General features: G+C 31.9%; 1 protein-coding gene across 1 annotated transcript in view; it reads left to right on the top strand.

The window, feature by feature from the left end:
• Positions 1–2426: 2426 nt before the first annotated feature.
• Positions 2427–23074, top strand: part of LOC111512972 (dynein beta chain, ciliary) — a 194739-nt gene continuing 174091 nt past the window's right edge. Inside the window, exons 1-2 of the mRNA XM_074176036.1 lie at positions 2427–2666; positions 10298–10639. Of these exons, the coding sequence (XP_074032137.1) occupies positions 2520–2666; positions 10298–10639 (489 nt within the window). The 5' untranslated portion in view covers positions 2427–2519. The remainder of the gene's footprint in view (positions 2667–10297; positions 10640–23074) is intronic.

The raw sequence follows: 23074 nt of genomic DNA, 5'->3' as shown, positions 1-23074 counted from the left end.
TTCCGACCGTATTCTTTAAAGAAAAAGATTGCAATTACACAGTAATAAATTTTTTTCCCTTGTCGTTCAAATAGGCATTACAATAAGTCAAGGTAGTACAAAATTGAGAATGATAGGAGGAGTCAGATTCTAAAATTGTACATTTGAAAAACCCACTAATTGTATAGGAAGTGCTTTATCAAAGTTTTATAACATTTGGGTAGGAAACACCCAACGTATACTTCAAAGAAAAAAAGTTGCAATTTCACGGAAATGAAAATGTTTCCCTTGTCGTTCAAATAGGCATTACAACAACAATAGACATCACAGCAAGGTTTTGAGATATTGCCAAATATTTACTATCAGAAAATATTGGAATTCTCACAATTTTAGGATTATATGAGCCTGCAGTACATATAATTATATTGTTTTATTGAAGGAACCCAATTGCAGGCTCTTAAGCCGTAGAATTCCCAACTTAAGTTCCACTAAGGGCTTGAAAAATAAAATCCCAATTCTAAATTATTTTTGGTGACGCAATAAAATTATTATATGCTATGGAAATTGTCTAAATTTATATCTATCAGGAGAGTAGATCTCACATTTAATGACCCTTGACACAGACCAAATATACGCGGATTTAATGCACAGATAAATGCACACTTTAATTATGAAATATAAAAATATAATTATCTTACTGGTGACTTGATAGTGCGTCGTAGTGTGATTTTGCTTTCTTTGCAGGAGGTTGCTCATTTTCACTTTCTAAATCAAAACTATAGGCAGGTACCTAGCAGAGGTATCTATGGTATGAGTAGGGACACCATTGTATGCAGATTTAGTTTTTTTTTTTCGAAGAAGTTTACTTGTTGATTGAAACACGTGTCGAGGTGTTAAAAATAACGGTTTGGGGTTGGGATAAAACTCCAGTAATATTCATAACTATATACACTATAGGTATACGAGGTCAGTGTGGCGAGAGATATAGCGTAATGCCGAGTCAGTGGGAAGAGAATCGTACCAGCCGCTTGCACATGGCAACCCGTCACCATGACAGCAATCGGTGTTACGTGCCACTATAGATGTTTCACATCAAAAATACAATGTAAAATGACTCAAGGACTTCTAGTAGGAATAAGCAAAGTTCAAGTACTCACACCACTACATTGAGGGGTCAATTTCACTGAATAGATGAACTGATATCTTACTTACTTCAAAAACATTCTGGATCAATGTGAATTCACAATGAATACACTATAAAAATATTTTGAGGTGGAACATCACGTGAAAGCGATAGCTGGCGTGGCGACGGGTCACCACGCCAGCTGTCGCACCAGTCGCGAAAGCGACTACTTCGGATATTTATAATGTATACAGTTGTATTTACTACAGTATAAATAACCTGTGTTTCACCTAATGAATAATTTTCAAAAAAAAATAATAAAATATATCTGACAGTTATAATAAAAAAAGTGAAGTGAGCAGCCTCCTGCGAAGAAAGAAAAATCACACTATTACTCACTATCAAGTCATCACTAAGTTAATTATTATTTCATATTTCATAATTAAAGTGTGCTGACATTTATCTGTGCATTAAGCCCGCGTACAATTGATCTGTCTCAACGATTATTGAATGTTAAATCTATTCTCTCGGTAAATTGAAATTTACAAAATTTTCATAGCACATAATATTTTTAAATTAGTTACTAATTGATGTAGAATTCATTCTCATGAAAAATAATGCACTAAAATATTTGCTTGAAGAATAAATAATAAAGACTGACTAAATTGTTTTTCAAAATGAGCTGATAGCAAGTAGCGGAAGAAAGTTTTGCCTATTTGTTTTCAACAGAAAAATAAAAAAATTCAATAATCAAGTAATTTTCTAATAATGGTGAGTTTTATATTGAAACATTCATAATTGATATTTACAATTCAAGATCTTCAGTGATATATTGCAATTACTAGCTAAGATTATTGAGTTTATTCGTTTATTAAAGCCACGTTGAAATGTTTTCATATATATTTTGAATACACATTTTTTATGAATATTTCAGTATGCAGGTTTTTCCGGGTTTTCCTGCATCTGAAAAAGCAAATGCGCCACTGGAATCAATGAAGTCGCCCCGGAGCGCCAATTAATTTTTTTTGTTGTATTTATTTTATTTTTATCGTTGTCTTAAAATTGTGTATAATTAAATTATTAATAAATATTGAGAAATCATCATATTGATGTTTAACATCTGCCAAGCGCCCGTGACGGCTCAAATTTTTTTTGCCCTCATAAGACTATTAAACAACCTCCAGGACATATGATTTTCACGTAAATCGGATTTTCCGGAAGGTTCTATGTACGAGCTCTAAATACATCAACATGACAACTCATAAGTCGTTTTGTAAATATTAAATCGATTATCTAGCGCGCGTCTGAAAACGAAGTTACGCGGTTGCTTAGTGAGGTGTTTATTGAGAGTGAACGCTTCGAATTTACCCGTTTTCGGCGGTGTCATCCGTGATATTTTTCTCCGTAATCGGAGGACATGGGAGATGATGAAAAGAAAAAGAAGGAAGACGGCAAAGAGGAGGATCAGGATGACCGATTGGAGTTTTTATTAACCTATCTCACTAAGTCCTATCGATTGAAACAAGAGAAGTGGAATAAAATGATTGCTATTGAGGAGAATAAGGTAGGACACTCCTTGTTTTGTTTTTCATAAAAGAACATTTTTGGATAGGGTACACTTCTTTTCTTGAAATAATATGAGGAAAATTGGGAACTGAAAATAGGCATATTTTCTCTAGGTATCAACTTCGTGAAAAAAAAAGTTGTCAAGTATGAACAATGTGAAATCAAACTTTCTTATCTTTTTTATCAGAATATTTTATTTCACATTATACATGATAATTAATCTACCACATAGTAATGGCTACATCCATCAACTAATCGTTCTCAAGTGGGTATAATCAACGATGAAGTTTGGCATTCATCGGAATATGAACTTCTCTCTAGTCTTGTAAGCTACTTGTGTATGGAGAAACAACAAATCGTGCCAACTAAAAATCTGTACAGACTCCAAGTTCTTGTTCAGATTCAGAATTTGTGGATTTTTCCTTTGATGGTTGTCAAGAAACTGTCAAATATTCGAATGGTGTATTCGACAATCTTATTGCTTAACGAAATATTGTTTGAGACTTCACTTCTTTTTTATTTTTTTCTTTTGATTTTTTTGATCATCAAAATGAAGACTAATAAAAAATATATTTTTGTTTTGGATAGGCAAATATTTCTTCGGTCTGAAACGTCAACTATATATTGAATTGAAAACTTATAAACATTTACAAAAGACATGAGATATCATTAAACACATTTTCTCTATCAAGATGATAGAAAGCAAAACGTATACATAGCTCTTGCTCTATAACTTGAACAAAAAGTCCAATTTTATTTTTCGAAATATTATCAATTTATCAAATTTGAGAATTTTGTATCACATAAGGCTTGTGAATCAATCCTTTTTTATTTTTCAAATAACTTTTTCAAAATATTTGTGACAGAGTTTAAAAATTATGTCATCAAAAAAGTATGCGGTTGTTTGTATATGTGTATATATCTATATTTTCTGTTTTGTTACTGCGTGTCTACTTATATTACCACATTCTTGATGAGATTTTTGTTTACAGAATATTTAAATCGTTCATATTGTCTTTCATATTGTAAGACGATTAGAGACATCTCTCAATCCATTCATAAAAAAGTATTTCCGTAACTTACACTTCTTCAATTTGATGAATTACGTCCATTGTTAATATTAAATATATTAATATGTGGAAGAATACTGAACAAATATGTGAAAAATTTAATCATGAGTGTGTTGAGTATGTCCTGGCGGACTATGTCGTCTTTGAAAAGAGTGTTTTTATGGGCTTTGAAAAATGGAACCAGTTTGATTCTTTCAAAAATAAAATGGAAAATACTCTTTAGAAGGTTGCTTTCATAGGAGTAAAGACGTCCTGTGCAGTACTTGAACTTTATGATGGTTTTTTACACATTGTTCATTGAGTATGAGTGTTTGAATCATTTGATATGATTCTGACATATATTTATCATCTGAGTATAATTGTTGACCAATTTGATCACTGATGGGATTTGAATTATTTATGTCACTGAACATTGTGGTTGAAAATTTCGATTATTCACTTTGTACAACTTCTATAGAATGATAACGATCTAGGTACTTCTACCATAATATTGAATAGGGATTGCAAATACTGTTATTTTTCACCCTTTTCAGATATTCATATTGGTTTTATATTTTGTTTAGGTTATGGAGTAACACGTTTCTAGAATTTATATTTTTATGGAGGTCTTTTTCACTCAAGTCATGGTATTTTAACCCTCCTCATGCATGTGCATGATTTCTATCAGTTGCATTTGGTATTCCTTCTGAATGATGTTTAATCCTCAATTTATTTGTTTTCAATTTATTTCTGATAATCTTTCTTTTATATTCAGTGATTGATTTAGATTTCGGGTTATTGATATGTTCAGCATTTTTATTCTGATTATTTACTACGTTGTCTTTTTCTTATTCATATATTTTTGCATAAGATATTCCTCACACTTTTCTCTCTCAGTCCCTTTAATTTCATTGTTATGTTTGAAAACTGATTTTAAGTTTTTTTCTCTCTATTATCAGAAATTGCATTGGAATTTTTTCTCTCAATAAAGTTACTTCCAAATTTGATTTGAATTGTTCATACCCATATCACAAAGAAAAACATCACTGGAGTTTTACTCTCCTAACTATTGGAGCGTATTTTCATCTTTGGATTCTACTGTCCTGTGGTATTGATTCTATTTATGTGATTGTACTTTTTCATCTCATTCTAATGATAATGATGTTTTTACCTAGGATATCTGAAATGCAATCTCAGCTGATTGTGTTTTATAACCCTTATTTGCTCATATCTTCATTTAGTTGACTTTTTATTATGGTTCTTTTATTTCAATCAGTCTGTTGAAAGATAATTATTCAGGATTTTAGGAAACATTCTGATACCTCCGTGGATTTTTGAAAAGAAACTATCACTTTGATGCTGTTGTGGTAGTAAGAAATACAGAAAATTTCTGGATATCAAAACATTTGGAGTTTCACCTTAAGAGTAGAATTGATAAATATTAAAAAGGGTTAAAAAGAGAGGTACAGCTTTTCTTCCAGTCGAAAAATATTTCAATGAGATAATCAATAATCCCACCAGTATTACAAAAAATATAGTGATGTCAAATTTCTCAGAATTATCACATCTGAAAGAGGACGTCCTTTATATTTGCGCATAGTAACTTTAACATCAACATTATACCTACTATCTGTCACAGCATTTCTCATATTCCACAAAGAGTTCTCACTGTCTGGGTAATGATGGTACTTGATGATGGCGATGCCATTGAACTGAGTCCATTAATTTTGTAATAAAATGGTAGATATTCCTTTGGAAGACATTTTTGTGAAGAAGTTTCACTGTTTATTGATACATATACTGTGAAAAATGAATCTAGATCAATAGATAATCTGCTCAAGTATAATGCCACTCCGAAAAGTTATTTGCTTGATATTAACGTCAACCGTAAATTGGCGCAGAGATAGTGCGCCCCACTCACGATCGGAAGGTTATGAGTTCGATCCCTACCTTGACCAGATATTTTTCTCAAGAGAATTTATCCAGTTAACGTTGGTATGATTCTGCAACGTTACGTGGCTGGTGGATTGCGAATAATCATGATGCTCCCTATGTGACTGTGGGAGTTAATTAGTCTACCACGTGGCTAATGGCCAACACAGTCGATGGTGATGACACCAAAGACGTCTGATGAATGTGATTCATCTTATTCGGATAGATGCAAAGTTATCAATGAAAGTTACTAATCAACTCTTCAGAAATTAATTACGCAGTAACATTTCGTAGCGTATCAATGATACTGTTGAGGATTAGAATCAACTAGAAGTTGATGTAATATTGCATAGGTTTTGTGACTTTTATTGTGCTTGTTCTCGGAACAATCACCCGAAGAAAAGAACTACTATCTCAACAATTTTGAGAATAAATCAAAAATGATATCCCTATTTCTTTCTAAATTATTTTAGAGCAGTTATGTACGTGATTGTACCACTTTTATTGAGAGCGTTCAATGAAAAACTGTCCCTAGTTTTATATAAATATATTCCTATACGCTGTAAGATACCTTTTCCATTCCTGTTAAACCCGAGTGAAACTGAGATATTGTGGTAGTGGATGAGATTTGTACCGTTTTGCTTATTTTGGCCTGTTGACTTGTTGTTAGGGTGGTGCGTAGCGAACTGATTGGATTTTCTAAAAGTAAGTTTTGGGAATTTGATCAGGCACTTAGCATCTCAATTATTTATCTACATTGGTAACTTACAAAATTAACAATTCACAAACAATCCATCAAATATTTTCTTCAATCAATGGTCGTCATGTATAGACAGATCAGCCATAAAAACAGTCCAGTAAATTCACTGTGCTGTGCCAAAATCGGCATCACATGTATATGGATAATGAAAAAGGTAAATTTTAGTTGAATTACTCTTTCATATGTGTTGAAAACACACCTTACTCATGAAATGATGTCCATAGAATCTGTTACTTCACGCGATTCAAGGCTCGAATGGAGTGCTTTAAAACTTGACCCTTTTGACCGATCAAGCACACTATTTACGGGGATAGCTGCCACAGTATTATTTTAGAATCGCATTCAGATAAATGTTGTAGTGATTGATTTTTTTCTGAAATTATAATGAAAGGTTCATTGATATTCGAGAAGACTAATTGATATTAGTTTCAATTATAATATATCTGTGCACGAGTGCCTTTTACGAACAATAAAACAAAAACTATACTTTGAAAAATAAATTCAGAAAATAAGCTATAATTGAAATAGTCATTATTTATTATACAAGACAATTAGATCAATTCATATTTTTCACATATAGTCAGTGGGCATGCTTGAAGACTGGCTATAAATCAAATCATTTAAAGGAATAATTCGTTCAGGCCAGTTCCTACACTGTAGATTAATGGACTGACACCTATCAGAAAACAACAACTCCTCTGGCTAATACCACGAAAGGCGTTGGATTACATCCAACAGGTGTCAGCAGTGCAGGATTCTTCACTGAAATTATTCCTACATTTTCTGTTGGCGATACAACTGCCGCAATAGATTTTCAATTATTATTGGACTTCACTTGCAGACCGGTTTTGGGCTGTTTGGCCACTCGTCAGTGCAAGGTAGTGTCTATCATCAACATAAAGTTGATGATTTCCGATAACTGAAAATTGAATTCCTTCAGAGTAGCAATCCTCGAACTAGGCTGAAGCGGACAACAAACGACGGGTTTGTCATCGCCCCATCTGCCTGTGAACCAGGTAACCAACCGCATATCCGAAATTTGCCCAATTCCTCGTACAAGGAAAGAAAACTTTTCACATATAGTCATTGGGCGTACTTGAGAAGTGGCTATAAATCTAATGATTTGAAGGAACAATTTGTTCAGGCCAGTCTCAACTCTCTACACTGTGGGTTAATGGACTGACACCTTTTAAAAAACAACTACTTTCCTGACTAATACCACTGAGGGCGTTGGATTACATCCGACAGGTGTCAGTGCAAGATTCTTTCTATTTTTCAGTGTACCCCATAATAATGTATCTATAATACTCAGGTCTGGAGACCTTGCTGGCCACTTCACCGGCCCATTATTTCCTATCCATTCATCACCAAACCTCTAAGTCAGATAATTAGATACTCGTTAGATGTTGTTATAGTTAGCCGAAGGTAGATCATAATACTAAATGGCACTTGATGTCGAATTTCTCGACATCACGAACTGCCTGGGGTTGTTTATGCTCCAAATGTGTTTGTTATTTCAGTTGAATATCCCACAATTCGTAAAAGTGCTTTTATCTGTCCAAATCACATTTTCCAGAAAACAGAAAAATCAGGTCTTCTTATTAGCCAATTACATAATTCTAATCTCCTTTCGGGATCACATGAATGCAATTTTTGAGATATGTGTATTTTGTAACATTTCAAACCGCTTTTTTGAGATGTCTCCAAGCACTTATATGACAAACATTCATTTCGGAGGAAATTTGAAGTGTTGATTTCCCTGGGTTCATGTTTATCTGCAAATTATTACTTCTTATTGAAAAGGACACAATGTCTAACTTACCTCATAAATACCTAATTTATCAAATTTTCAAATGAACCAAACTAGGTGAGATTTTGATCCAATAACTTGAACATAGTTCGATGTGTCGTCTTTTGGGATACAGTTTAAATACTTCTCCGATGCCCTAACACTGTTTCTTTCGTATTTGTAATAATTTGTATCATATCTCTTTTTTCTTCATTCGTAAAAGCCATTTTTCGCCAAAAATTCAATGACTTGTACAATAATAAAATGTCAATTAGTGTATTAAATTGAAAGTCAAATTTAGATACATCAAAGTTAAAGCCTATTATGATAAGAATACTTTTTTTTCAATATCTCCAATTTTTGGAAAAAGAATGATACACCATTGAAAAGGGAAAATATGGTATATATATATATATATATATATATATATATATATATATATATATATATATATATATATATATATATATATAGTGTGCCATTAACAAGCGCTTTTCAATCCTTCACCTCAAGGGTTAGGCTTATTTTACAATTCTAAAGAGAAAAACCAAAAAATTACAAGTGAGTTTGTGGTTTTTTTGCTGATTTTCGAATAAAATGAAGAAATACTTTGAACCTACATGAACATATAATTACCTTTTCACTTGAATATTCCGATTTAACAGAATTTATTTGAAAAGTACTGAAGTTATAACCCAATAGCAATCCGTCATTTTCAACACCTCAACACGTGTTTCAAGTGTTCAAGTGATCATCATTGAACAGTTTGATCTTCCTTTCGAAACACGTATCGAGGTGTTGAAAATAACGATTTGGTGTTGGGATAAAACTCCAGGAATATTCATTACTACACCAAAGGTTATAAACAGTGCATCACAAAATTTGTTACTCGCTCGTTTCGAATTCCAATTTCATGTCATGTCCAAATGTCTTCGTGACTGTATAGATACACAGGGTAATTCAAATTTGACCTCTATCATTGGGATCTCGAAAACTACAGGAGATACGTCGAAGCTTAAATTGGGGAAAAGTTGGGTTTTTTGTGCATAACAAAATACTGTTTTGAAACTTGGGAAATACCGAATATTTCTGGAAAAAACTGAAAATCGGAATTTTCGTTTTTATTTTTTTCTTGCGTTATTCGACAACATAGTTCAAAACCAAAAACACATTTTTTATAAACATTTCTTCCAGCTACACGTGTTCATGTTCGGGTTTACTATCCGACGTTTCGTCATCTGACAATCAACATCATTTTTTTTTTCTATTATGAGCGCCATACCTATTGTTTTTTGTACAGAAAAATAGTATAGCAGTCAGAGGAAAAAATATTGTGGAACTATTTTCCTGTTCTAGCTTTCGAAGCGTTTATTGTCTCTTCATCGGAAACCGTACAATTATTACACTGCGACACTACGAAGCCACTGAGGGTCATAAAATGACCCTCCAACAAATGTTGGAGATACAAATGAGATGTTACTGAATAGCACCATTTTAAAAAAATACTACTGGTAATGGAATACTAAATATTTATTTCTTCCTTACTTTTGACTTTCAACTGGAGCTGTATTCATTATTGAAAACATTGATTCGTTTCTTTTCCGAAGATATCCATAGGAAAATCCATTCAATTTGTTTAATTAATAACATATTATTTGAGAAAGAATTAATTGATTTCGATTTCCATTTCATCTATCATTATTTAGCCAATTGAAGATTCAATTCTTCACCGTTATTTTCTGGCCAGCTCTTTTGTCTAGAGTCTCTGTTTCGTCTTCACTCAATATTTCATTAGAACTCAACCATATATTTCGTAACTGCAATGAAATTGTTATCACTTAGGATTTTAGTCGGTATTTTTGAATTTTCATATGTATATAAATAAATACATTGAGCTGCTGTCGTAAATCAATAATGTGTATATTTGAAAAGTCATAATAGAAACTGAATATGAAGTTTGTGAAAGATCGCTGATATGCGAACATTTTCTGGAACAGAATTCGTAGTTCAGAAATGTACAATTTTATGAATAAAATATCTGTATTTCAGAAACAAAATGACATTTCTGTCAAGTCATATGATTTAGTTTTCTTTTACAGAAAATGATAATGAAATTCTTCAACGATATAAATGAAAAAATGTTGATCCTGACAATACCGAGCACTGGGCTTCTCACTCCTTTGACCCAGTTTAATAATACCATCAAACAAAAATTTACATATTTTATTCGTAAGAAGAAGGAAGAAGTGACAATGGATAATTTTAGGAGTGTACTCAGTTTTGGAGATATGGGTGGTAAACCGGTTGAAGAACTGGCTGTTCTTATGGAAGGAGTTTTCGTCCCAGTCCTCTCCAATCCACATAATCAGAAAGGATGGCCGAGAGTGGTTGCTGAAGATGTTGTTTCCCATGTTAGGAATTTCAAAAGTTCAATCGATCAGGTGAGATGAGAATTATTCAATTGTAAATATGCTTATGAAAGTCTTCCATTCATGTCAACAATGAAGCCCATAGCCATATTCCGTTATTGTTTCACAACAAACCTACCTCTCAGAACTTTTTTTCGATCTAGACATGCTTCACTATTTCCAACTTGATCGTTTCCCTTCTAACGTTCTTCTTGTGCTTGCCAGTCCGTAACATCAAGGTGAAAATTGTCGTACAAAAAAAATATTGTAGTAACTCTACAATCTTTCGTTTCCCATTTCAAATGTGTACCTAACAAAAAAAGAGGTCCTGAAAATTACCAGCAGGCGGATTTTTTATAATTGAATGATCGTATTGTATGTATGTTTTGCCAGTCCTACGCATGGAAATTGTCAATTCCATGGTTAAAAATTTGTATGACTAACTATAGGACAATGATAACACATGATAGGTTGAATATTACTGGAGTTTTTTTCCAACACCAAATTGTTATTCTTAACACCTCGACACGTGTTTCGATCACCAAGTCATCATCTTCAAGAAGAGTTTTATCTTCCTTCCAACACCAAATCGTTAAAAATAACGATTTGATGTTGTAGTAGCTCATGATTTTTGTTTTTATTTCGTGTTCATAACACTTGTTATCAATTTTACTTAAAACAATTATTAACGAAAGTGATTCGATCCGCACCTCGACCAGGTATATTTCTCGAGATAATTCATTCAACCAAAGTTGGGCTGACGGATTGCAAGTAGTCTTGATGCACGCTATATATTTGGCTAGGGGAGTTATTAGCCCAGAATACGAGAAAAAAATCACGGAATTAATTGAAAATTATACAAATTATCTAAGAATAGTTCTATTGCAAAACTGAAAATATAAACGAAAGATGAACAAGAACCATCCACGAGACTAATCTCTGTGAGGTATTATGCATTTGCCAGGAAGTTGGGAGAGGTAAATATTTTTATTTTCAATTGTCAATTCAATTTTTCATGAAATCTTTATTGATACATACATATTGGAAGTGGGAAACTCTTCAGTCCTGAAATCCATTGTGTAGGACAAAGATATTTAGAGTACTTCATCAATTTATGTCGAAGCTTTGATAAAAATGTAACTGTTACCGCAACATTTTCTACACTCACCAAATCGACACCATTTACCTTTACGGAGTGTATTCAGACTCAGCTTGTGGGTAATCATTTTCAAAAATAGGTGCTAAACTAGTGTTTCTATGTCTAGAACTGGAAAATTAACCATTCAATTTCAGTTTACCACATAAATAATGGTATTCAATTAATGGTAACAAGCAGATTAGAATAATTCTGATAAATATATTCGTACCTCACAAAATATGGGAAAGATATATTGAAAGTGAAATCAAATTGGGAATGATCAGAATAGTACTTATCTATTTTTATTTTTATGGAATGAATTATTTTTCAGCACCTTGACTGTATTAACCTTTTTCTTTCTAGAAACGTATTGATTCGTTTTCTGATGATATTGCAGAATAGCTTCCCAAATTTCTACCACTGCAGTTGTCGGTTCATTGGTCAAACCACCAACACTGACATAAAAACTTACCTTGTGTGTCATACCAATAGGTGGTTCCACTTATGTCTCGCTTGCGTTTATGCAGTAATTTTTATCAAGTGCTTTTCTTGGTTCTTCACATTTTGTATTCAATGCTGAAGATATCCAACAGGCTAAAACAGCTGACTACCGGTAGCACTTGAATTGAAATCAAATTGGAAATGATCAAGATAGTACTCAACTTTATCTATATAGCTATAGCTACACTTATTGAAATCTTGAACTTGAATGGTAGCGTGTGATACCTCGTTCGAAAGGGTTACCAATTCTCTATTCAGCCATATAGGCATTTTTTAATTTTTGAAATGAGATGCCCAGAGAAAAATATATTTATTTAATACAATCAGATCTCCCTTGGGACAAATACCTGTAACGATTGACTAGTCTATTAGTTATTTTGTTGTCAAAAAAGTAGCATCGAATGTTTTTGTGACATTTGACATTTGTGACATATGAATACTTTCTTCGGAAATTTCTTAACTTTTTTGTAATTGTATCGAAATGCGTCTATCTGAGACCCAAAGAGAATTGAGATATTGCATGGGGTGGGTGAACTGAACGACGACAAGGAATTAGATGTTTCATTATTTTTTGCGAAAAACCCACAGAAACCTACAAGAAGAGTAGCTGGTGAAGATGATGTATGTTAAACTTCTAAAATTCAACTACATCAAGAACTAAATGAGGAGGATCCTGTTTTGGTTTCAAGTTTGATATTGCTACTACTTTGGTTTCAATTTCCGATTTTTTCATGAAGAGATTGGCAATAATGAGTTATAGTGAATTGAAAAACATACCAAGGATTGAGCTCACCAGAGTGAATTATAACTATTCGAGCTATTACCTGGATGTGGCGTCTACTGAGGCGCCAGCTAAAGATTTCAATTTTGCTGTCGTATTAGGTCGCATACCGGTTGAAAACATAATTAGCAATGTAGAATTAGCCCTGAATAGAATAAGCAATGAGGATACGCAATTAGACAGGACATCGCACATAAAGTAAGCTTATTGATTCTTCACATCATGTCTTCAATCGAGAACCGTACGCCTGGTACAGATGATGCGGGTTTTGATCCGTGTTGTATTTTTATCCTCACTGGGACTAATTTAACACGTTTCGGCAAGGTCTCATTTGCCTTCTACCGGTGATGTTACCTTTGGTGTTCGGAATTAGACTGACCTTGCTCAAATCAAGTTCTTACTATATAGGTATTTGATGTTGACCGGATTTTCCTCTTCTCATCTGGTGTCCAGAATTAGCTTGCCTCATTCAAATTTAATTCTTACTATATTGGTATCCGTGAGAATATTAAAGAATATTAAACCTCTACGGAAAGAAAAGGTCAAATGAGAAGAAGCTCGGTAAACATTAACAGCCACACCAATATAGTAAGCATCGGATTTGAGAAAGGACAAGCTAACTCAGAACAACAAATTAGAAGAGGAAACTCAGGTAAACATCAACATCCATATCTATTCGAGTAAGGTCAAATTCCGAATACCACGAAAACATCAGTAGTAGAAGGCAGATGAGACTGTCGAAACGTTGTGAAATTAGTTCCAGTGAGAAAACACAAAACACGGATCAAAACCCGAAAAATCAGTTGTCCATACTCTATTCGTGAGAATATTAGAGTTATCATTGCGAACCCTTACGGGAAGGAAAAGTCAAAAAAAGAAGAAGAAACTACGGTGAATAATAACATTCATATACATATAGTTATAATTAGATTCAAGTAAGGTCAAGCTAACTCTGAACACCAAATGAGGAGAAAAAACTCAGATAAATATCAATATCCATACAGCAAGCGCCAAACGTGATGGCGAGCCCGCCTCAATGCACACAAACTCATTTTCAATGTACCCCCCACTACAGCTCTTGTGAGTTTGAATAATTTTTGTTTCTAAACAAATGTCCTTGCCTAACAAAGAAACAGTTGTCAAGAGTCAGGGATGTGAAATAATTTTTAGAGTGTTCAATTATTTTCAAAGTGTTAAATGTGAGTCGGATACGTTATCAAATGTGAAAAATAAAACATATCTCGCTACAGGTAAAACTAAATGAATATTTCAACACAAATCTTTATTTTGTATAAGGTATTTCAATAAGAACCATTGAAAGAGTGGTTAAAGAAGGGGATTAATTAATTTCTGCAAATAACGAAGAAGTGAATATTTCCAACCCATAAAAGAAGTGGCCTAGAAGAGCACCAGTAACTGATATTCTCAAGTGTGAGTATTCCAAAATTAGTCGGATTATTTACGACTTCCATAATAGTCTAATCAAAAAATTCAAAAACATGAAAAATAGAGATAAAGGTCCTAAAAATATGAGCGATAGCTCATTCGATTCGGAATCACCTCTAGAAGAATGTTTTTGAAGGATTTTGGTGCAGGTGGAAAATTGCAATTGTTATTAATAAATTAAGTTTGAAAAAAATGGTATTTAGTTTTTCGTTGATAACTCAAAAAATATCAATATCCAGGCAATTTCGAAAAAAACTCGTTGGAGAGGAGGAAATTTCCGATAAAAAAGTTCATGATTCCGAAACTCTATCTCCATTATTCATAATTTCAATTTGACTTTGAAAATAGGGTTCCGCGCGGCTGTTACGGCATGCGCGCGCTACCGCTAAAGAGAGTTCATCAAAAGAAATAATTTTTTATAACATAAAATGTCATTTTAAAAATTTGAAAAAATTCTAGTATCTTCTTAACACTTGAATGAATCGAGTCCCGTAGAAAAAAAGTTTGATAACCATTTTTCAAAAAGATATTCAATTGTTGACTAAAAAAATTTTTCTTAATCTCCGTTGGCATAAATAATGGGATAAAAGGTATAAATAATTGGCCTATGAATTTTCAACTTGGTGGAGCCCTTTTGATATACACTTTATACGATCCTGCGAGAAAAGTTCACTAAAATTTATTAATTCGTTAAATATTATTGTTTATAACTATTGCAAAATGAAAAATATCTAAAAATTGTAAAAAAAATATTTTTGTCCAATTGATATTCAGCTATATCTAAAGATAATTATAATTGAAAAATTTTTTTTTTTCATTTTGAATTTGAATTATTTAAAATCGATTTTTTTATATTTCGATTGTTTAATTATTTTGCTCTTGGAAATCATAATTTACACTTTCGAATAGTTTGGCAAAAAAAATTTTTCGTTCATTATTTGATTGTTTATTAGTTTAACAATTTGTTATGAACAAATATTGACCAGCGTTATTTTCTTCTGAAGAGATAAATTAAATAAACACAGCTATATATAAAAATAGCCATAATTTTTTTTTTAATTTATTATAATACTTTCTAATATCATACGATACGGTAATTGTAGCGCCTACTTTACTCGTCAATTAAAAAAATTGATGTATATTTTAAACTATTAGAGATACGATAGGGAACATTCAGGTCTTTCTCATAAAGAATAAATTTTTCTTTCGGATAAATCTAAGATCAAGTTCGTATCTATTGTTCATTACCTATTACATGCATTTGTTTATAAAAATTCGATATTTTTTTACTTTTTCGTATCTTTTGTGATCTTCAACTTGTTAAATTATGTAGATACAGTAATAAACTTCAGAACAATTTTGTTACGGAATAAATTGCCTAACAAATTACTAATTAATCATACTTTTATTGCTAATTGTTTAAATCATATATATATATATATATATATATATATATATATATAATCTTGAACCCTTTAACCCTCAGGGTGTCGGGTTACCTAGGGAGGCAACTGTTTAAATTATATATCTGTTTATTCTTTATGCTCATGACACTAGAATTGAATTTTCGTAAATTTGTATTTTTTGCAGTAGTATTTTATTTTTCTGTACTAAAAATTATTTTTCTCGAATATACTATTCCGGTTCTGGCTCTTTATACCTATTGAACTGTTAAGTATATAACGGGAACAGTTTTAAATGAAATACACAAGGAAAATTTTTATTTATAATATTATAAAATATAATGCATTTATGTTCAACGGAGCTCCAGTCAACTGAAAACAAAAACAGTAAGTATATTGTTTAAACAATTAGCAATTGAAGTATGATTGATTGGTAATTTGTTAGACAATTTATCCCTTAACAAAATTGTTCGTGAGTTTATTGCTGTATCTGCATAATTTAACAAGTTAAAGATCACAAAAGATACGAAAAAGTAAAAAAAATACCGAATTTTCATAAACAAATGCATGTATTAGGTAATAAACAATAGATACGAACTTGATTTCAGATTTATCTGGAAGGGGAATTTATTCTCTATAAAAAAGATTTGAATGTCCTCTATCGTATCTCTGATAGTTTAAAAGATACATCAATTTTTTAATTGACAAGTCAAGTAGGCGCTACAATTACCGTATCGTATGATATCAGAAAGTATTATAATAAGTAAATAAAAAAAATCATGGCACTTTTTTATATATAGCTGTTTTTATTTTATTTTTTTCTTCAGAAAATAAAAACGCTGGTCAATATTTGTTTATAACAAATTGTTAAACTAATAAACAATCAAATAATGAATGAAAAAATCATTTATTTCCACCAAACTATTCAAAAGTGTAAATTATGATATTCAAAAGCAAAATTATCCCTTATCATTTAAACAATCGAAATATAAAAAAATCGATTTTAAACAATTAAAAATTAAAATTAAAGACAAATATTTTTTTTCAAATCAAAATTATCTCTAGACAACAAAAGAGCAAGAAAACCTTTTCAAAAATATTGAATTTCTCAATTTGTTTAAAATAATTTAATAAACAATTCATATCCTATGTTAATAACTGGCATTGTTCAATGTAAAAACGGACATAGCTGAATATCAATTGAAAAAAAATTTTCAACAATTTTTAGATATTTCATTTTGCAATAGTTATAAAAAATCATAATTAACAAATTAATAAATTTTTATGAACTTTTATCGCAGGATCGTATGGAGTATATATATCAAAAGGGCTCCACGAAGTTCAAAAACAATAGGCCAATTATTCATACCTTTTATCTCATTATTTATGCCAACGGAGATTGGGAAAAAAATTGTTAGTTAACAATTGAATATCTTTTTGAAAAATGGTGATAAATTTTTTTTTCTACGGGACTCGATTCATTTGAGTATTAAGATGATACTGGATCTTTCAAAAACATTTTTTCAGAGGTGATCCAGAATCGAATGAGCTATCGCTCATATTTTTAGGACCTTCATCTCTATTTTTCATGTTTTTGAACTTGTTGATTAGACTATAAGACGGTCGGTAGTTGTATTACGGTAAAAAAGTTCCAACAAAAAATTAATGACGTTTTTGAAATTGTGGCTTCCTAGAATTTTAAAGGAAATAGGTTTCGAATTGAGAAGGGATGAAAATATAAAAAAATTAATAGATGAAATGGACATTAGAGCATTGAGGATCAAGTACTGACAAAAAATCAATCATTTTCATAGTCAACAGCGACCAATCGTGTTTCTTGATGGAACTTACCTACACAGTGGACATACATCTTTCAAGAACTGAACGAATGAATCAACAAAGGGTTATTCGAAAATATTGTGAAGGGGCCAATACTCATTATAGTCCATACAGGAAGTGACAGAGGCTTCATACCTAATTGTTGGCTTATATTAAAATCAGGCACAACATCTGGAGGTTATCATTCAGAAATTAATTCTGAAAATCATGGTAAATGGTTACAAGAAAAGTCAATTCCAAATTTAGCTGTGAATTCTGTATTCGTGACCGATAATACTCCATACCATATATATATAATAATAATATAATATTTATTCATCATCTGTACATGTTGCATACAAAATAGGGTTTACATCTTAAAATTAGCGACGAATAAATTTAAAATCCACTGAGGGTTTAAAACCCTGTGTGTGGTTGAAAAATAAAATACAAGTGCAATATAATGACATACATACATATAACGCAATCAAATGCAAATTTTTAGAAACAGGTTGTATAAAAAGACGAATATTAATATTAATGAATAATACATAAAAACAATTTGGTATAAGTGAATATCATTAATTTTCCACATATTAAATACAATTACTAGGAGGTATGTGATAAAGGACCACTCTTTTGTACCGTAGACACATATACACATTCATATACCTAAATACGCGTATATACGTGCACATAAACATGTTCACATACTTACTCACAAAATCATAGCCTTAGCAAATATGAATTAAATGTAGGGGGGTATAAATCATTTCTCTAATTTGTGTAGGTATAGTAGTAGTTGAATAAGATGGAATTGTGTGAGCTTAGTATTGTCAAATTTCAAAAAGTGAATGAATTTTTTTCCTGTCAGTTGTTAAAATAAATTTTTTTAATTCTGTTTTGAATTTTTCCAGCGGTTTTAAAATTTTTATAGATTCTGGAATAAAGTTATGAACTTTAGGAGCTAGATAATGTAACCCTTCTGTCCTATTGCCTTATTCATTCGCGGGACGATGTACTTGTTTTTTTGTCGAGTGCAATGACTGTGAAGTGGAAAACGTGAATTCATTCCCTGCAGGTGATGTCTGATACAAATTTGTTGAAAATACAGTTGCCTTATGTCGAGTATACTTGTTTCAGAATAGAGTAAGTTATTTGAATATCTAGAATCTTTATCTGCCATCATCCTGATAATTTTTTTTTGAGAAACTTCAAGCATATTTAGGTGGCTCCGCGATACTCCCCATCCTATCACCCCATAATTCAAATGTGATTCAACCAAACTCTGGTGAACAATTTTCCTCTATTGATAGTCGAGGTAGGGTTTTATTTGCTTGAATCTATATAGAATACATCGCAATTTTTTAACTGAGTAATTAATGTGTTCATCCCATCGCAGATATGGGTCCAAGATAATTCCTAAATATTTAATTTTTTTTTCAGGTCTAATCAAACAATTTTTCTGATTTTTTAAATTGAAGTTAGGTAATGCAATTTCTCGACTGTTAAAAGGTAGATTGTGAGTTTCTTCAAAATTTATAGAAAGACGCCTACTGTCTAGCCAATCTTTCAAATTGCTGAGATCATTCTCAGATTTTGTTTTCAAATCGTACCAATTGTCCCCAGTATAAATGCAGATGACTGTGTCATCTGCAAAACTGAGAATTTTTCCGTCTTTTTCCTGTAAAAAGAAGTTGTTTGAATAAATAAATTGAATAATTGAACAGTAAGGGACCGAGTTCTGTACCTTGAGGAACTCCACAAGTAATAGTTCTTTCTGTACTCAGTTCATTTTCTATTCTTACTTTTTGTTTCCTGTTAGTCAGGTAACCTGCAAGTAGATCATAAGCTTTCCCTTTTATGCTTTCCTATAATATTCAAATTGATCTAGCCTCTAACACAAATTCAAGGAAGGCTGACATGGTGTAGTGGCTGCACGAAAAAAGCATTATGTTCATTATGCTAACATGCTCAAATTTTATGAGGTTCTGCTTGAACACGGACATAACATTTTGCGACTTCCAACCTACCATCCGGATTTGAATCCCATTGAACTCATTTGTGCTACTTTCAAAAACGACGTCTCCCAAAAGAATGTAACTTTCGAATTGGAAGATGTGAAGAAACTGACGGAGCACGAGTTTGATCCAATCACTTTCGAGGAATGGCAAAAGCGTTGCCGACATGTATATTTTGCGAAATATTCGAAAAATGTAACATTCACAAACTTTCGAAAATAGGTAAATCCAGTGATTATAAATTTGAATGACAATAGCAGCACAATCACAAGCAGCAGGTTTTGATGCACTACCTGTAATACTAAATAATCAGTGTTTTAATTGAGTTCCAAGAAGATCCACAATATTGATAAAATTGAGAAAAAGGAAATACGCCTGAGTGAGATTCCTCATAATTTTGTCATATACACTACGTCTGTACGGAAAATTTTAAAGAAAAATAAATTTAAGCTTTATCGAGTCGGGAAAGTTCATCATATGCATTTGACGGACTCCAACAGAAGAAAAGTTTTTTATAGATGACTCTTTAAAACATTTCGCCAAAATAATGAGGTTTGCAAAAAATTTTTGGTGTGATGAAAGTAGATTTACCAGTAACGGATGGCTCAACAGGAAAATACATTGAATATTACTGCAGTTTCATCCCAACACCAAACCGCTATTTTTAAAACATCGACACGTGTTTTGATCACCAAGAGATCAACTTTAAGAGGAAGATTGAACAGTTTCATTTCTCTTTTGAAAATGATCACCTGGTCATCGAAACACGTATCGAGGCGTTGAAAATAACGGTTTGGTGTTGAGATGAAACTCCAGTAATATTCATTACGACACCAAAGGTTCCCAACAGTGCATAATATATACATTATCACTGGCGACAAGAAAATGAATATTTACATGGAGTCACCAATTTTCATGAGAGATAGGGTGTTAACGTATAGCGTATAGTTATTGGCCCCCACTTTTTTTAAACATCTCTGGCTGAAGAATCATTCTTGTATTTCTAATCAGCGACTCTAATTGAGTGGAAAGTCGTCTTCGTTTCGTTCAGGTTGGAGCCTGGCTTGCCCTTTCAACTGATGTTTGTCAGACGGACAAATGGGTCATGACTGATTATGGGACGGCGACATGAATGTCCTAAGACATCAGTGCCGCCCTTCACGGTGTACCCCTCATTTTTCAACGGAGGACATAGGGGCTTCATTAAAGTGTACATTTGTATTGTATTACAAAAGCATTCTTATTAAAATACAAAATATGTACATGAAGTATTGATCTATAATACAACAATTATCAAAACCTATAAAATAATGAATAATTCATAACAATTTATGGAATAATTCATATAATAATAATTTCATAACGGGTTCATTATATAATTCATCCTGGTTGTTGGAAAAAAAAAATTTCAAATGGCGTTTAAACTAATATTCAGATGAATGAAGACACTTGATATGAAACGAATTGTGCATTTTGACGGCTAAATAGATGAAATATCCTTAAAACCGGGCTGAAGAATGATTGTTTCTTGCATCTAATGAATGAATAATCTACCTAGGTATCAGTTTCCTGTATACAGTCAAAGGAATTTTGCATTTCATCATTTTATATAGTAATAAACAGAAATTACACTCTCTGCGGATAGACATTGTCAACCATTCCAATTCAGCGATCTGATTGGAGACATGTCAAATTTTCTGAGTGAAAATATAAATCGACAACAGAAACTTTGAACTTTCTGAAGGCGATTGTGCTTGAATTTTGTAAGTAGATTTCCATAGACAATATCTCCATAACTGAACCTCGAGAGAACCAACGTTTTAGTAAGCAACTTACGTATCTATTGATTGATTCAAGCAATGCCCATGGGCATAAATCAACCTCAAACTATTGAAAGATTTCTTGAGTAAATCACTAACATGGGGAATGAATTTCATCAGAATCAAAAATTATACATGAATTTACTGTAGATTGAACTATTGATAACGTGATATTACCTTTTTTTTAATATTTATGTTTTATGACAGATTCCTTCTGATATATTTATTGCCAAATAGTATTAGATGACACGTAATATGACTTATGCTCAGCTTCTAGGCGACTTATTGATCTGAGATCTCTGTTTATATTTTCCTTATAAATTTGTTTTAAAAAATAAATCAACAAAAACCCCAGGAATAAAAATATCCGGAGACCAAACCAAAGCCCAACAAGAATATTTCAATCGTATTAAAGCCAAACTTGAGGAGTTCATAAGAAATGGTGATGATTCAAAAACAATAAAATTTATCAACAATATACCAACCATAGTAAACAAAAATATTACTTCACAACAAAAAAACCGATAAACGACCCTTATATCCACCTCTTTACTGATATCATATACATGAACGCCCAAAGTTTACTGCAGAAAATCGACCAAATTCAAATAAGCATTTTATATTACTCTTCAAAAATGATTCTAGTTAGTGAGTTTAGAATAATTAGTGGAATTGAAGATTCAGATCAAACTGGATGGTTATAGTCACATTCGATGTGATTCTACAAATCGGCAAAACAGGGGTGTTGTGATTTATGTGAAGGATGGTATACAGTGTTCAACAAAGAAAACTTACATTTTAAAAGACAATTACTGGTGTAAGGTCATAAGAGTAAATTTTGGTGTGTGTCAGTGGTTAGTGGGTTGTATTTATCATTCTCTATCCAGCTTAGATTCTATATTCATAGAAAACCTATAAAATATCTATGATGATATCTTTGTCAATGATGAGCGTTGCATTCTTGTAGGAGATTTTAATTTAGATTTCTTGAATAACAGTTTTTATGTGAAAAAAAAATCAAATCTATGTTTTTGCAATACGGAATTGACCAAATAGTACTAGATCCTACCAGAATCACTAATAACAGCGAGACTCTTAATTGATTATGTACTAACTAATAATAATTGTGCGAACTGTTTGTCCATCCTACTCCTAAAATAAGTGACCATTTATTGATACCTGTTTGTCTCAAAAATAAACGAACTGAAAATACTTCTATCAAAAATTATAGAAACCTTATTGAGCAAAATTCAGATAAAATAAAACTAGATTTGATTTCATGTGATTGGGATTTGAATTCAACAGATGTAAGTGTCATATATTTCAATTTACTTAATAACTGTCAATCAGTTATCGATAAAGTTACACCATTTCAAGTCTGTTACTATGAAAGTAACATTCCATGGTTTGACAACGAAATTCATAATGAAATGAAATAACGTGATCAGATATACAGGGTGGGGCACCGAAAACGAAACAGATCGAATATCTTCAAAACACATGTGTTCTGAAAAAAATGCAAAAACACGTCGATTTATTA

This window comes from Leptinotarsa decemlineata, unplaced genomic scaffold (assembly GCF_025532065.1).
Source record: "Leptinotarsa decemlineata unplaced genomic scaffold, Ldec_3_MD MMD2_tig00001393_RagTag_RagTag, whole genome shotgun sequence".
Lineage (NCBI taxonomy): Eukaryota > Metazoa > Arthropoda > Insecta > Coleoptera > Chrysomelidae > Leptinotarsa > Leptinotarsa decemlineata.
This window is presented reverse-complemented; position numbering and strand designations above follow the sequence as displayed.